The 15,206-nt window shown below is 40.8% G+C and overlaps 1 protein-coding gene across 1 annotated transcript; it reads right to left on the bottom strand.

Moving 5' to 3' along the window:
* Positions 1-1,466: 1,466 nt before the first annotated feature.
* On the bottom strand, positions 1,467-2,583 carry LOC101287868 (melanoma-associated antigen B16-like). Its single transcript, XM_004285511.2, has 2 exons — positions 2,009-2,583; positions 1,467-1,947 (listed from the first exon to the last, which is right to left on the bottom strand). Exons 1-2 carry the CDS (start codon positions 2,581-2,583, stop codon positions 1,467-1,469), a joined length of 1,056 nt encoding a protein of 351 aa, XP_004285559.1.
* Between the last annotated feature and the right edge of the window lie 12,623 nt (positions 2,584-15,206).

Genomic DNA, 15,206 nt, shown 5'->3' with positions numbered 1-15,206 from the left:
TATTTTCATTCGTTTGCCTCCTCCAAAAATACAGACCTTGCTTAGATTTTGCCAAATTTTACTGAACATAACCTATTTAAAATGTCCCTTGAATGGTGTGGACGCTGGACCTCCCAGCCCAAGGCAAAGAGTGCCAGCCCAGTGGCTTCTAGGTATCTCAGCTCAAGAAAGTATCACCTTTATTTCTCACAAACTCCTTGAAGATGATAATCATAAAATGCCTAATTTGTGTACTATGTTCAACTGCATTTGGACAATAATGCAGGATATCTTCCATTCTTATCCTAGAAGGGATCTGGTTTACCCATGATCCCAAAGTAACTGGTAAGAACAGTTTTCCATTCCATTCCAAGTCTCTCAACTCTGAGACACACCCCTGGCTCACCACTTCCCCAGCCTCATCTAGTGTATCATAGAGCTCAATTAACATATACACACTACTATATATAAAATAGATAACTAACAAGGACCTACTGTATAGCACAGGGAACTCTACTCAATATCCTGTAATGACCTATATGGGAAAAGAATCTGAAAAAGAATGGAGATATACATATAAAACTGATTCACTTTGCTGCACATCTGAAACTAACACAACATTGCAAATCAACTATACTCCAATAAAAATTAAAAAATTAAATTAAATTAACTCCCAGTGGAGGACTTGCAGTTTCCCAAGGCCTCAGCCTGCCTTGTCTCAGGACATTGATATTTGACAGCCCTCATATGGACTCCCCAGCTCCTGATTCCTTTTTAATTTTTCTTTTGGTATTAAAGGATATCCACCATTGTCTTTACATGATTCCTGCTCCTAGACTCTAAAATTCTATGGGTGGGTAGTAAGTCTTGTTTATCTGGGCATGCCCAGTATTAACACAGTGCTTTCCAAAGAGCACATGATGATTTAATGTTTGGAGAATAAATGAGCCATTGTACACGGGGTCTAATTTATTAAGATTTATTTCTCTTACATTCTTAAACAAGATAAGCAAAGGCATATATATGTCATCTAATTTTACAGAACAGCAGATTAAACAGGATAAGGGAAGCCAAGAATTGACCATCTTTTCGTTTTTTTTTTTTCTTGATCCCAACTATTTTACTGCTGAGTTCTTTGACACTGCCAAGGAAATGCCTATTCTAATGTCATGTTATCTCTTCCAGATCACAAAGAAGATGGTCAGTTTTACAATTTGTTTTACAAACAAACAAAACTTGTATTCTTAAATTCCATAAATAGCAATAAATGTATGACCAATGTCATTCATAAACTTAGATTCTGAAGCTAATGAAATGTTATATTAAAAGGAACATTTGAAAACTAACTCACTCCAAAAAGAAAATAAACCTCCATGTTAACTATATAGAAGAGAAACAGAAAGTATAGTTTCCCAACAGCCACACTCCAGCTCTCAACTACTTAGGAAGTTAACTGCTCTCTTCAATGACAAAGTGAAGAATCGGCCTCAGACCTCACTAGGGCTGGGAGGAGCTACTGGATATGGCACTGGAAAGTACCCTGGCCATGGCAGCATTGCCAGCCCTGGTTGCAACTCTAGCTCAGGCTCTCTCTCTCCTTCATCTCTCAAAGCCTCCTCAAACTGGGATGGGAAGCAAGTAGGGTCATATTCATGGATCTTGGTCAAAAACTCTAGCAATTTAATTTTGCTGGCTTCAGCATGGGCTCTTGGACCCCACAGGAATTCATAGCGTGGAGGATTGCTATTGGGTACCTGGCAGTACTCCAGGTACTGTTCTTCCACTAAATCTTTGGTGATAAGCTTCCTGGGCTCCCCAAAGATAAAATGCTTCCTCCCAGAATATAAGTCCATCATATTCAACCCTTTCCAGATCTCCTCCTCAGTGGCACGATTGCCCTTCATGAAAATCACACCTAGGATAATTATCAGGAGGCCGGTCTTGGGCATGCCCTCGTCACCACTGAGCCTCGGATCATAGGTGAGGTATCAGGAGGCCGGTCTTGGGCATGCCCTCGTCACCACTGAGCCTCAGATCATAGGTGAGGCTTAGTTTGTTGATGAGGGCATAGCTGTGGCTGGTGGGATCCACTTGCTTCACATCAATACCAAAGACCAGCCCTATGCACTCAGAGGCTCTCCTGAGGATCTCAAGGAAGTCATCCTTGTACTCTCTGATAACATCATCAATCATGTCTGCCTTTGTGATCAGATCTCTCATTTGATACTTTTGCCCCAGGAACTGCACCAAAAAAATCACCTTCTCATCTAGAGGGTCTGTGGGCAAGTTCTCAGTTTCTGACAGAGACTTGGAAGAAGTTGACCTAGTCTCCCTTTCTTGGCTGCTGGAGACCTCATCTGATTTGCTTGATGAGATGGTTGTAATGACAGTGTAACATGAGTAGGCACTCTGAGGAGTGTGGGGAGTACTGGGTGCCCCAGCAGCCAGAGCCTCATTCAAATAGGCAAGCATTAGAGTATGGAAGGAGGAGGGAGAGGTCTCCTCCAGCGCCCTGGAGACCTGTGCAGCCTCCAGGCCCTGGGGTTCACTGAGGGCATGGTGCTGTTCCTGCGTGCAATGTGGAATCTCTTGACCCTGAGACATGTTCACTCTGGTCGGCAGCAACAGACAGGAATGTGGGCAGGAGATTGGGTAAAAGAGGACCACCACCTAGGGAGAAAGGGAGGATGTGAGTGGCCTCATCTGTTAACTCAACTGTGGCAGCTCTGAAAAGAGTGGCTTCCATCCATCTTTTCCTTAGGGCAGTACTCGAGCCTCACAGGTCTCCTGTCCTGAACTGTAGGAAGCAAAGGAGGGAGCGAGAAGGCTCTTCAGGGTGCAGCCAGCCAACCTAGCCCAAGGCTTCCTAAAGCTGATAACAGGGCAGGTGGGGTCAAGCTCTGTGGGATCCCTTCTGTTCTGCAGTGGGTGGTCCCCTCCGTCTTTGTTCAGAGTCCTCACTGTGATCCCAGGGAGTGTCTGGGACTCCTTCCTCTACTGACCCAACGATTGTCACCTCAAAAAGAGGCTTAAATCTTCTTGAGACACTTGACTTACGAAGAAGAAAGGAGGTAACTCACACTGACAGCTTTTTTCAGAGCCTCTCAGCCAGGAAGTCACAGAGGAGACAAACAGGGGAGAGAAGTGAGGGGCAGCTCATGGGGCCATACCTGCCCGGGCCTCCCAGAAGTGACAAAGGAGCACAGCTGTTGGGGCTCTGTTGTTCTGATGTGTGTGGTCCCCACAATCCTCACTAAAGGTCAGGACTTTTGACCTTGACAGAGACTGAGACACCTCTCTCTGTTAACTTGAGACAACAGCCCTCAGATTCCCAAAACCAAAATCAGAAAGCACCGAAGTCTGACAACTATTCCAGGGCCTACCCAGTGTGACAACAGGGACAGGGTTCTATGGGGCCCCCACTGTTCTCCAGGGTGTGATTCCCCCAGTCCCTGCTCAGCATCTTAACTTGATTTCTGGCAGGGCCTGATTACTTGGGGCCACACCTCTCAGAACAATATCATCATCATCCTCATATCCCGAAAGTCAGAGGAAGTCACTCCTGGCCAGCCCCTCCTCCTCCTGGGACTCACAAGAGAATTCTGAGGACCCTTCTCCATTCTGGGGAAGAAATCTCCTCAGTCCCACTCAACATCTTACCTTGACTCCCGGCAGGGTCTCAGACTCCTCCCTCCGCTCACCCGAGGCAGCAGTCCTCAGAACAGGCCTCACTTTCCTGCAAACCCAAGGTGGAAGTCAGGGGGCAACTCAGTCTGACAGTTATTCTCGCGGCGCCGAGGGCTGCAGACGGGGGGCTGCACTTTTACCTGCAGCGTCCCCTCTACTCTGCGGAGCTGGTCACCTCACTCCCCTTGCCCACCTTACCCTGAAACTCCCCTGTGCCAGGGCCTCCTCCCTCTGCTGAATCGTGGCCACGCCCCGAGTGGCCATGCTGCCCTCAGATTCCTGAGGCTCTAGTTACTCCGGGGGCTCCCCGGGATGACAAAAGGGACGGGGCTTTACTCAGCGGGCCGCCCCTCTCTTCTGGGGTGGTTAGTTCCCTCGTTCAGGGTCTTCACCTTGCCACTTGACCACTCGCAGGGCTACTCATTCCGCGAATAGAACCCTCAGCTTTCAATATCTGCCTTCGCCCAACCGTCCTCCCGGACGTCAGGGCGTGTCCCTTCCGCTCCGCTCCCCCTCGCCTCCTCCCCCCACGCGAAGTGGTGCCTGGTTCTCGCGGGAACGACAGCAGGAGTGAGGTTCTGTGGGGCTCCTTGTATTCTGGGGTACTTAACGCACTCGGTGTCTTCACCCAGAATCACTGCAGGATCAAGGATTCCTCCCTCCGCAGAGCTGAGGTTGTACCCCATACACCAAGACCCTCACCCGGGTCAAACTCGCGAGAGGACAAAGTCAGAGGGAGCCTCTGTCTAATAGTTATCCCGGGGCTCCCCATCGCCAACGGGGTGGCATAACTCTTAGAGTGCCCTCCATTCCTCAGTTCTCACTCAGTGTCTTACCCGGGCCTTACATGGCCTGAGGCTCCTCCCTCTGTTAACCTGAGGCTGCATCTCCTCAACTCAAGGCCCTCTATCACCACCTTTAGATTCCCGAGGCCATTTCTAGCCACCTCTGCTGGGAGTCTTCCAAGGTTGACAACAGGAGCAGGCTCTATGGGGTCCCTCTCTTCTGGGGTAAGTGGTTCCCACAGTTCTCACTTAGGGTCCATATCTTGGCTCCAGTCTTTTTGATTAATTACTTCCTAGACGATGCCACCGCCTTGCCAATCTCTATGCTTTTGCCCCTGTGTGACCCTCATACAGACTGAGTCCCTGAGTCCAAGTTCAGGCTGGATGCTGGGTAGTGAAGATGAAGCACCGTGAATTTAAAAAACAGAAACAGAAACAAAACAAAACAAAAGTCACCTTCCCGTTGGGTCCCTTCTCCAGACAGTTGGAAACCTTTTCTAAAAGACTTAACTTTCTATAGGAAAGAGCCTTGTATAGACACATTGCTAAGTGGTCTTGCCACTCCCATTGGAAATGCTGTATCACTTCATATAATCATGTAGAGGAGGAGTGCTAAGGACCAGCATGGGCCCACTACGTTAATGTGGGCCGGACCCAGTTGCCCCCTGACATCTGATCACTGGATAAATAATTGAAATAAGCAGGGCAGAACCTTAGAAATTGTCATTTTATGGATGAGGAGCCTGGAGCATAGGGAGGTGCTGAAGTGTTTTGCAAGTGATTTGCTACTGATGAGAGTTAAAGTACTAAAGTGGTGCTCTATGACTATGTTCTCACTGCACACATTTCAAACAGTACACTCAAAACAAAATTCTGTCTTGCCTTTTCAATCCTCTCTGTTACTTGCACCACCATATAACCTTATTATGAATTAATTTTGTATGGATATAATTGTGCATTTGCTTTACATAAATGAAATTTAGGTAAATTACATAAATGTGATAATAAAGTACATATTGTTTTGCTATTTGCTTTTTCCTCTAATTAATAATCCATCCTGAAGAGTGCTGCATATCAATCTTCAGAGTGTTCCTAAATTTTGAAAAACAGATATTATTTTATTGTTACTTGCAAATTGAAGATGTCCTTGATAGCATTCTACAGTGTCTATATTTCTAGACTCTATAACTGGATTACATATAGATCTGCCATTTTTCTTTTATTTAAAAAGTAAAAGAGATGGCTACCTCTATAATTAAAACTTTCATTCATATTTATCTTCAAATATATTCATGAAGGGCAAGACTGTTGAAATAAATAATTAGTGTGTTAGGTATTGCTCATGAGAATTTGTAGGCCATTCTTTCCATGGCTCGGGAGAAATGTGAGAAGCAAATTAAAAGGATGAGTACTGCAATACTATACCTTTCTGTCTTTTATAGACTTACCTCTGCATTTCGATTTCTTGATCTGCAAGGTCAGTCCATAAAGCTTTATTGATCACAGTGATGAAATACTCAGTAGTGTATTATGAAGCATATGCAAAACACAATAACCTATCCTGAGGTCCAATGGCCAAAAGTCTCCAACAGAAGGTCCAGTGAGGGATTTTTCATTTGCTCTTTGAAAGCTTATAATTTTATTGCTGTGCTGTCTTTGAATAAAATGGTTGCATCACCTAATCCATCTTGATATGGAATCATTTTAAAGCCCTTTAGATTTATTTTGTTTATTTACATTCCTTTTCTGAGACGGGAATATGAGAGTAAGACAGAATCCACCATTTATGCCTTCATTTCAATTCGTTTCATCCACTCATGTGCTGTTATTATTAGCATAAAACATATTTAATTCCTCTGTTTCTTAGATGTTTGGTGTTTGAAGGAAGAGATTATTCATGGACTAAGTGGAATTAATGACATCTAGAATTTTAATGCACTTTTTTTTTTTTTTTTGCGGTACGCGGGTCTCTCACTGCTGTGGCCTCTGCCGCTGCAGAGCACAGGCTCCGGACGTGCAGCCTCAGCGGCCATGGCTCACGGGCCCAGCCGCTCCGCAGCACGCGGGATCCTCCCGGACCGGGGCACGAACGTGCGTCCCCTGCATCAGCAGGCGGACTCTCAACCACTGCGCCACCAGGGAAGCCCAGTACCTTTGTTTTAAAATGAGACACGGCATAGATTCAAATACTAAAAAAAAAGAAGCACATTGGGCTTCCCTGGTGGCGCAGTGGTAATGCCTGGCACATAGTGGGCATTCAGGAAAAGACCGTTGAATAAATGAAACCACTAAAGCTATTTTTATATAGCTTTAGTGGGATTCAGCTTGTTGGGTTTTACTGTTGTTACTTTTTTTTTAAAACATCTTTATTGGAGTATAATTGCTTTACAATGGTGTGTTAGTTTCTGCTTTATAACAAAGTGAACCAGCTATACATATACATATATCCCCATATCTCCTCCCTCTTGCGTCTCCCTCCCACCCTCCTTATCCCACCCCTCTAGGTGGTCACAAAGAACCGAACTGATCTCCCTGTGCTATGTGGCTGCTTTCCACTATCTATTTTACATTTGGTAGTGTATTATATGTCCATCCCACTCTCTCACTTCATCCTAGCTTACCCTTCCCACTCCCCATGTCCTCAAGTCCATTCTCTACGACTGCATCTTTATTCCTGTCCTGCACCTAGGTTCTTCAGAACCATTTTTATTTTTTTAGGATTCCATATATATATGTTAGCATACGATATTTGTTTTTCTCTTTCTGACATACTTCACTCTGTATGACAGTCTCTAGGTCCATCCATGACTCTACAAATGACCCAATTTCTTTCCTTTTTATGGCTGAGTAATATTCCATTCTTTATATGTGCCACATCTTCTTTATCCATTCATCTGTCGATGGACACTTGGGTTGCTTCCATGTCCTGGCTATTGTAAATAGAGCTGCAATGAACATTGTAGTACATGACTCTTTTTGAATGATGGTTTTCTCAGGGTATATGCCCAGTAGTGGGATTGCTGGGTTGTATGGTAGTTCTATTTTTAGCTTTTTAAGGAACCTCCATACTGTTCTCCATAGTGGCTGTTATCAATTTACATTCCCATCAACAGTGCACGAGGGTACCCTTTTCTCCACACCCTCTCTAGCATTTATTCTTTGTAGATTTTTTGATGATGGCCATTCTGACTGGTGTGAGGTGATACCTCATTGTAGTTTTGATTTGCATTTCTCTAATGATTAGGGATTTGAGCATCCTTTCATGTGTTTGTTGGCAATCTGTATATCTTCTTTGGAGAAATGTCTATTTAGGTCTTCTGCCCATTTTTGGATTGGGTTGTTTGTTTTTTTGATATTGAGCTGCATGAGCTGCTTGTAAATTTTGGAGATGAATCCTTTTGTCAGTTGCTTCATTTGCAATTATTTTCTCCCATTCTGAGGGTTGTCTTTTCATCTTGTTAATGGTTTCCTTTGCTGTGCAAGAGCTTTTACATTTCATTAGGTCACAGTTGTTTATTTTTGCTTTTATTTGCATCACTCTAGGAGGTGGGTCAAAAAGGATCTTACTGTGATTTATATCATAGAGTGTTCTGCCTATGTTTTCCTCTAAGAGTTTTAAAGTGTCTGGCCTAACATTTAGGTCTTTAATCCATTTTGAGTTTATTTTTGTGTATGGTGTTTGGAAGTGTTCTAATTTCATTTTTTTGCATGTAGCTGTCCAATTTTGCCAGCAACACTTATTGAAGAGGCTGTCTTATCTCCATTGCATATTCTTGCCTCCTTTATCAAAAATAAGGTGACCATATGTGCGTGGGTTTATCTCTGGGCTTTCAATCCTGTTCCATTGATCTATATTTCTGTTTTTGTGCCAGTACCATACTTTTTTTTTAACATCTTTATTGGAGTATAATTGCTTTACAATGCTGTGTTAGTTTCTGCTTTATAACAAAGTAAATCAGTTATACATATACATATGTTCCCATATCTCTTCCCTCTTGTGTATCCCTCCCTCCCACCCTCCCTATCCCACCCCTCTAGGTGGTCACAAACCACCAAGCTGATCTCTCTGTGCTATGCAGCTGCTTCCCACTAGCTATCTATTTTACGTTTGGTAGTGTATATATGTCCATGCCACTCTCTCACTTTGTCACAGCTTACCCTTCCCCCTCCCCATATCCTCAAGTCCATTCTCTAGTAGGTCTGTGTCTTTATTCCCGTCTTACCCCTAGGTTCTTCATGACATTTTTTTTCTTAAATTCCATATATATGTGTTAGCATACGGTATTTGTCTTTCTCTTTCTGACTTACTTCACTCTGTATGACAGACTCTAGGTCCATCCACCTCATTACAAATAGCTCAATTTCGTTTCTTTTTATGGCTGAGTAATATTCCATTGTATATATGTGCCACATCTTCTTTATCCATTCATCCGATGATGGACACTTAGGTTGTTTCCATCTCCGGGCTATTGTAAATAGAGCTGCAATGAACATTTTGGTACATGACTCTTTTTGAATTATGGTTTTCTCAGGGTATATGCCCAGTAGTGGGATTGCTGGGTCATATGGTAGTTCTATTTGTAGTTTTTTAAGGAACCTCCATACTTGAACTGTGGACCTTTGATTAATTTCCCCCATAAGGGTATTAAGAAAAAAAATTAAATTTGATTAGCTTATTTTATTTCTTAAAATAATTAATGTTGGTCTACCAGGTCAAACTTAAATGGAGAAGCCATGGAAAATAAATCAGAGCTTATGAATATATTTTTCATTGCTGATTATGAGGGACATTTTAACTTACATTCACTCTGGGAGGCCACAGAAAAGCTTATAAAATTCCCTGTTATTAGATTGCTCTCAAATCTTTTTTTATGGGTTGTTTCTTATAATTCATGGGTCATTTGTTTCTCTTTAGATATTGATGGCTCCAAGACAGTGCTTCTCAAACTTATTCAGTGACCCTAATAGGGAAATTCACAACCTCCTATGTCAAGAAACGTTTATTGATAACTTGCTTATGGTGCAGTGATGAAGATGATCTCATCTCATTTCTCATTAATTCTCGATACAACCCTATGAGTTAGAGACTATAATCATCCCAGTTTCAGGAATGGGGCGACTGAGGCTAAGAGAGGTTAAGTAACTTGACCATGGGCATATAGCTAGGAAAAGGCAAAACTAGGATTCACACCAGGCGATCTGAAGCCAGAGACTCAGCTCCAGCTTCCAAAAGGAGAAAAATGTTTGAAAGTCTGTATGTATTAGAACTCATGGTTCTCTTTGGGGAGCCCAGCCTACTTTAAAACCTGGGAAGATGAAAATACAGAGCAGAGGCTCTGCTCCTTAAGTTAATATAACCTCCATCCCCAGCCAGAGAAATCAGAAAATTCTTTACTCTCCGTAACTTTCTCAAGATATCCTACTGACCTATTCTTCACTCCTAACTCCAGCAGACACAACCACTTATTGTGAAATATCATTACGAGGGTTTGCACAGTGAAAACACTTGAAAGCCCCACTTGGACGACTCAGACACAAAAGAAGAGTTAACTTAATCTGAACAAATCATTGGAGGATTGAGGTTCTTACAGTAAAGCAAAACGCTTTAAGAAAGCTTTGCATTTACTTTTAAAAAGACAGATTTTAAACAACTTTATTTTAGCAGCTCAGTCCCTTTCAATAAAAATAGAGCACTAGACAAGTCCTAATTATGTCATTTTCACTAACAAATAAGTTAAAACAATTTCCCTGCCTATAATATGGGTATGTAATGATTGAATGAGAAACTCCATGAATTGATAAAGGAAGCAGCACCAAGTACAGGAGGGCAAAGAAGTCAGCAATGAGAAGCTGTTGGGCTCACAGAAGAGGCACACATGCAATTTCTCAAATCAGACCGGGGTCTCAGTGGACTGAATTAGAGGTTAAAACTGGCTCAGAGCTGGCATTTGAGAAAGGCTTGCTCTTCATGGGGGAACTCTTTACTTCATCCAAAATGCCAGGAATATACTAGGAAGAAATATAAATCCTGCACAAAACAGACCTATAAGTTGGAAGTGTTAATCTGAGCCAAGTAGCAAGGTTTCTTTCTAAGTATTAATTATGGTGATCCTGGGGGAAAATGGATTTGGGGTAAACACCACCTGCACTGGCAGCTGAGAGAATGTGACAGGAGAATTTGGCTTCTGAACCCCATTACACACGCTGCATTACAAGTGGAATCTGTGAATTACATCTGTCCCAAGACTGAGGTTCTTTACTGCTAAAAATTCATATTGACAGACCAACTATAGACGGAAAAGACTCACTCATTTATCTAAGCTGGGCCCCAAGCTGCCCTGTGCTTATATCATGTGATAATTTAGTTGAGGCAATCTAATTCCTAATGCTGGACATTCATCATGTTCCCAGTTTTTGTCCACCATCCTTGCTCCGGTCAAGAAAACAGGGAATAAAAACAGGTGGGATATGAGTCAAGGTGGGAATTGGTAGCATCAGTTACCTTGTTTTACATTCTCATACAAACAAAATTGTGAAGTAGAAACACTATTTTCATGGCCATGCTGGGGTGACTGCACAAGAGAATTCTGCTAGTCCTGGCAACAAGCTACATGAGTAGTAAAAGAAACAGGACAGAAAGCCATATTTCCTACTGAGATTTATCATGGAAAATTGTTGCTGCCAGGACCATGGGTTATACTGAGACATTTTCTGAGCTTCCTCTGACTTTTTGAACAGGACCAGTTTTGTAAAGTCTGAGAGCCATAGAGTTGCTGTTCCATTTTCTTGGTTAGGAGCAATTAATCATGGTTGTATGCCACCGACAAAGAAAAATATTTCTCTTTTAGACAGACAGGAAAGTTGGAAAGGAAGTCAGGAAGACTGTTCCATTCTAAATACGTCTTTATTTATTTTAGATTCAGTGCAGGATGTTTTTATTTTATTAGCACACTTCCAAAAAAGAAGGCTAAAACCTCCGAGGCAAAGCAGGTCCGTTACACTAGAGTCCTGTGGTTCCAGTCACGCCCTCTTGCTAATTCAGGGACATCCTTAGTGCATTCTTCTCACAATAGTAATAATAGGAGAAGCATTTTACTTCAAGTAGAAAAACACAAGCATTCCCAGATCTGTACAATCCATAGATCTGTGCCTAGGTGTCTCGTTACATTTACCTTTTCTCAACTAATATTTTACACAAACTAGCTACAGTTCTGCTTATGAATTTTAATAAGAGAAAATTTCACACAAACTTGTGCCAGTGTGCTTTAAGTGCCTTCCAATAAAAAGTACAGACTTTTTTTTTTCCTTAATGAGAAAAATGAAATTTCAAGACCTCAGATTTCACTCCTTGCTGGTCTAGCGTTGAGGTTTGCTAATGAATAGCCACTCTGGGAGACAGCACACGGACGCTGGCAGCAACCTTAACTGCCTGGCTTTATCCTGTGTTGTCCACTCGTGGAAACAGCTGGATTGAAAATTATAGTTGAACTATGAAATTTCCAGTGTCTGCAACTTAAAAACAAAAAACAAGCACACAAACAAACCAGCCTCACCTGGAAGATATGTCTTCTTTAGCATAGAGTATGAAGCAAAGACTGATAATATGGTATTTTATTTATCTATTTTTTGGATGAGAGAGAAATATTAAATGAGGTCTATTATTTTTTATGATTACTATTTACTATTATTACTTATTTTGTTTTATGCATCAGAGATTTCTGAAAATGCCCTGTAAACTGCTGTGTTTAATATTGTCCTTGCTCTCTAGCAGTAGACAGAAAATTTTCACTTATATTTGATTTCATTTGTGTAACATTTCTGCTTTAATGAAGGCTGTCTGACCTGTGGTTAAAGTGAATGGGAATAAAACTTAAAAATGCATTTATTTCACAGCTTGAAATGAAATAATCCTTGTATTCAGTAACTTGCAAGGATTTTTTTTCATCTCAGTTGCCCCCAACAGGCTTACACCTAAGTTGCGATGTTTCATGAATTCTGGTCTCAGTGCAGATAAAGTAAATTCTGTTTTTGCTTTCTGTTTTCCTGTCATCCTACAAGTGTTTGTTAAATATCCATTTTGAGTAAGTTACTTAGATTCGTGCTTCAGAATCCCTATTTCTAAAGGAAGGTATTGGACTAGATAATGTTTAAGATACTTTGAATGTTAATGTTGCATTTACAAATTTGCTATAGGCTCAGGATCTTGCTAAACACCAAAAAGGGTTATATATAGGAAAAGATATCATGACCCAGTGGAAAAGATAACAGACTTTGTAGTAAAAAGACCACATTCAAATCTAAGTTCTGCTTTTCTGTGACTTCTGTGAGCCATAGTTTTCTCACCTGGCAAATGGGTCCACTACTACTGTCTTTACAACATTGCGTGGAAAATTAAATTAGAATAAGTGGCAAAGTATGTAACACATAGTAGCTCAATAAACAATACTGGCTGATCTCTTTTGCCTTTGCTTAAACTGTTTATACTCCAAGTAGTGAGACAGGATCCGTGCAAGCAGAGACATATAGCAAAGCAATGTTAGAAAATGCTGTATGAAATGGTCAATTTATTCATAATCAACATCTTAAAATTGTTTTGCAACAAGGGAGTTTAAACAAAGCTTAGCTGCCCAGGCTTGCTTAATTCTTTTTTTCCTTTAATTTATTTTTAAATTTTTATTGTTTTGTTTTGCTTTCTATTGAAGTATAGTTGATTTACAACGTTGTGTTAGTTTCAGGTGTACAGCAAAGTGATTCAGTTATATATATATATATTCTTTTTCAGATTCTTTTCCCTTATAGGTTATTACAAAATATCAGCTGTGCTTAATCCTAACCTCTGATCCTTACTTATTCCTGATTATTGCTTTGAGTTTACATTTGTTTTTGGTGGTCCTTATTAACCCTTTTTATAGTAATTAATCAAGTGAGGTCTGAATCCATTTCCTCACACCACCAGAGTTAAGAATATTTAGATCAGATGTAGGAGCTGTGGATAGGATGGGGAATTTAAGTTCTTAACTGGGAGGTAGAGCACCTGCTGAAAGGAGAAAGCTTGGCATCTGAACACAGCTGCAAAGTCCACTTCTTCAGCCTGAGCTTCCTTTATAAATTAATTAATCTCTGCTGGCTGAGGCAGCCTGTTTCCTCACCGGGCCGGGACAATTCATTAAAGATAGAAAAAATGAAAATAAAGAAAAGTCAGGAGAGCAGAATTCTTTACCAAAACTTTCTAATGGGAATTTAACAAAAAAAGTAACAGGGCTCTGAGACGCTTAGAATAAAAGGTATTGCAAAAAATACTGCCAAAATTCCAGAGTTATCAGTAAATCAAACTGACAACTCTCTTATCAGAGTCATCTGTAAATCAAACTATGTTGTTGGTTCTGCATAATTTTGGAGGGCTTCCCAAAATCCCGGAATTGTGACATTTTAGAATAAAAGGCAGTCCAGTCTATTTTACAGATGAAGAAATGGAGACCCACAGAAATTAAGTGACCTGCAGACTAGTATGTAACTCCATAGTTAAGAGCAAGGATCTGCTCTGCCATTTCTTACCAGTGTGATTTTGGCCAAGTACATAGCCTTTTAAGATCCAAGGTACTTACATGTGAAATGGGGCTGGAAGTACTAATTGGTAGAACACATGTAAAATGTTTAGCAAAATGCCTGACATATATTAAATACTATTATCATCATTATTAGTATGGGGACTAAAATCTGGCATTATAATGACTTATAATCTGGAATAATGAATAGGAAGACTATTTATTACTGAAGTTGAAGAAAATTTTATCTCATACTTATGATCAACCTTTAAACTTGCATATAGTAGAGATAGCAGTACAGAATATTTTCCCTAATATTTTCCTCAAATGTCTTCTTGCTGAAAGCCTTCTCTTACAGCAATGTTCAGGGAAATTCCCCAGTAGATATAATAACTATTTAGAAGAAGTGAAATTTGTTTCCCTGTAAGTTCATAATAAATACTTATTTACCCTGGAAAATCTAGATATACTTAGTGATGCCAATCCCCTACCTAAAAAGAAAATAAACCCAATAAAACAAATGAAAGAAGAACAATAAAGGCTTCAAATATTATTCTTTTATGGTATTGAGGAGTCCTTTGTTGTGATATTATGTGGCCATGAAAAACCTAGACACATTTTGAGTTTTATACACAAGGAAGTCTTCACCAAAAATGAAAGGATGATAGATCTATCTTACTTAAGCGTTTCTACTTCCTGTGAGTCTTTTCCCAGTTGTTATTTCAAAACCCAAATGAAGGCTTATAGGGTAAGAGGGTAATATTTTAAACAAACAAGCCAAATTGCAGTCACACACATTCTAGTTCTAAATTGCACTGTTTGTGCAGTCTTTTCAGAAAAGAAATAAGAAGATCCTCTGTGTCATTCCACCTCTCCAATTTTCTAATGCAAATGGAGAAGCACCAGGGCAATATTATCTGATGCAGCCTTGCATTTGGGAAAGAGGTAGATATTATAAGAAGCATTATCTCATAATTTGAGGGTTTTTTCCTGATTAGAACCAGCAAAAGTAAAAGACTTGATTATGCCCACTCTCACATGCATCTACTCACTCAATTTATTTTTTCCTAACTTGGAGTTAGACTTGGCCCAAGTGAGTAATACACTTATCCCACAACACATAAGGAACCAGCAGGAGGTGCTTTTATGGAGGATGCTACTTTAGTTCTCATAGTTTCTTTAAAAAGGGATCAAGAATCCAACCCTTCTC

The sequence above is a fragment of the Orcinus orca genome, chromosome X, assembly GCF_937001465.1.
Source record: "Orcinus orca chromosome X, mOrcOrc1.1, whole genome shotgun sequence".
Classification (NCBI taxonomy): domain Eukaryota; kingdom Metazoa; phylum Chordata; class Mammalia; order Artiodactyla; family Delphinidae; genus Orcinus; species Orcinus orca.
Note: the sequence above shows the minus strand (reverse complement) of the source record. Positions and strands in the feature narration are given on the sequence as shown.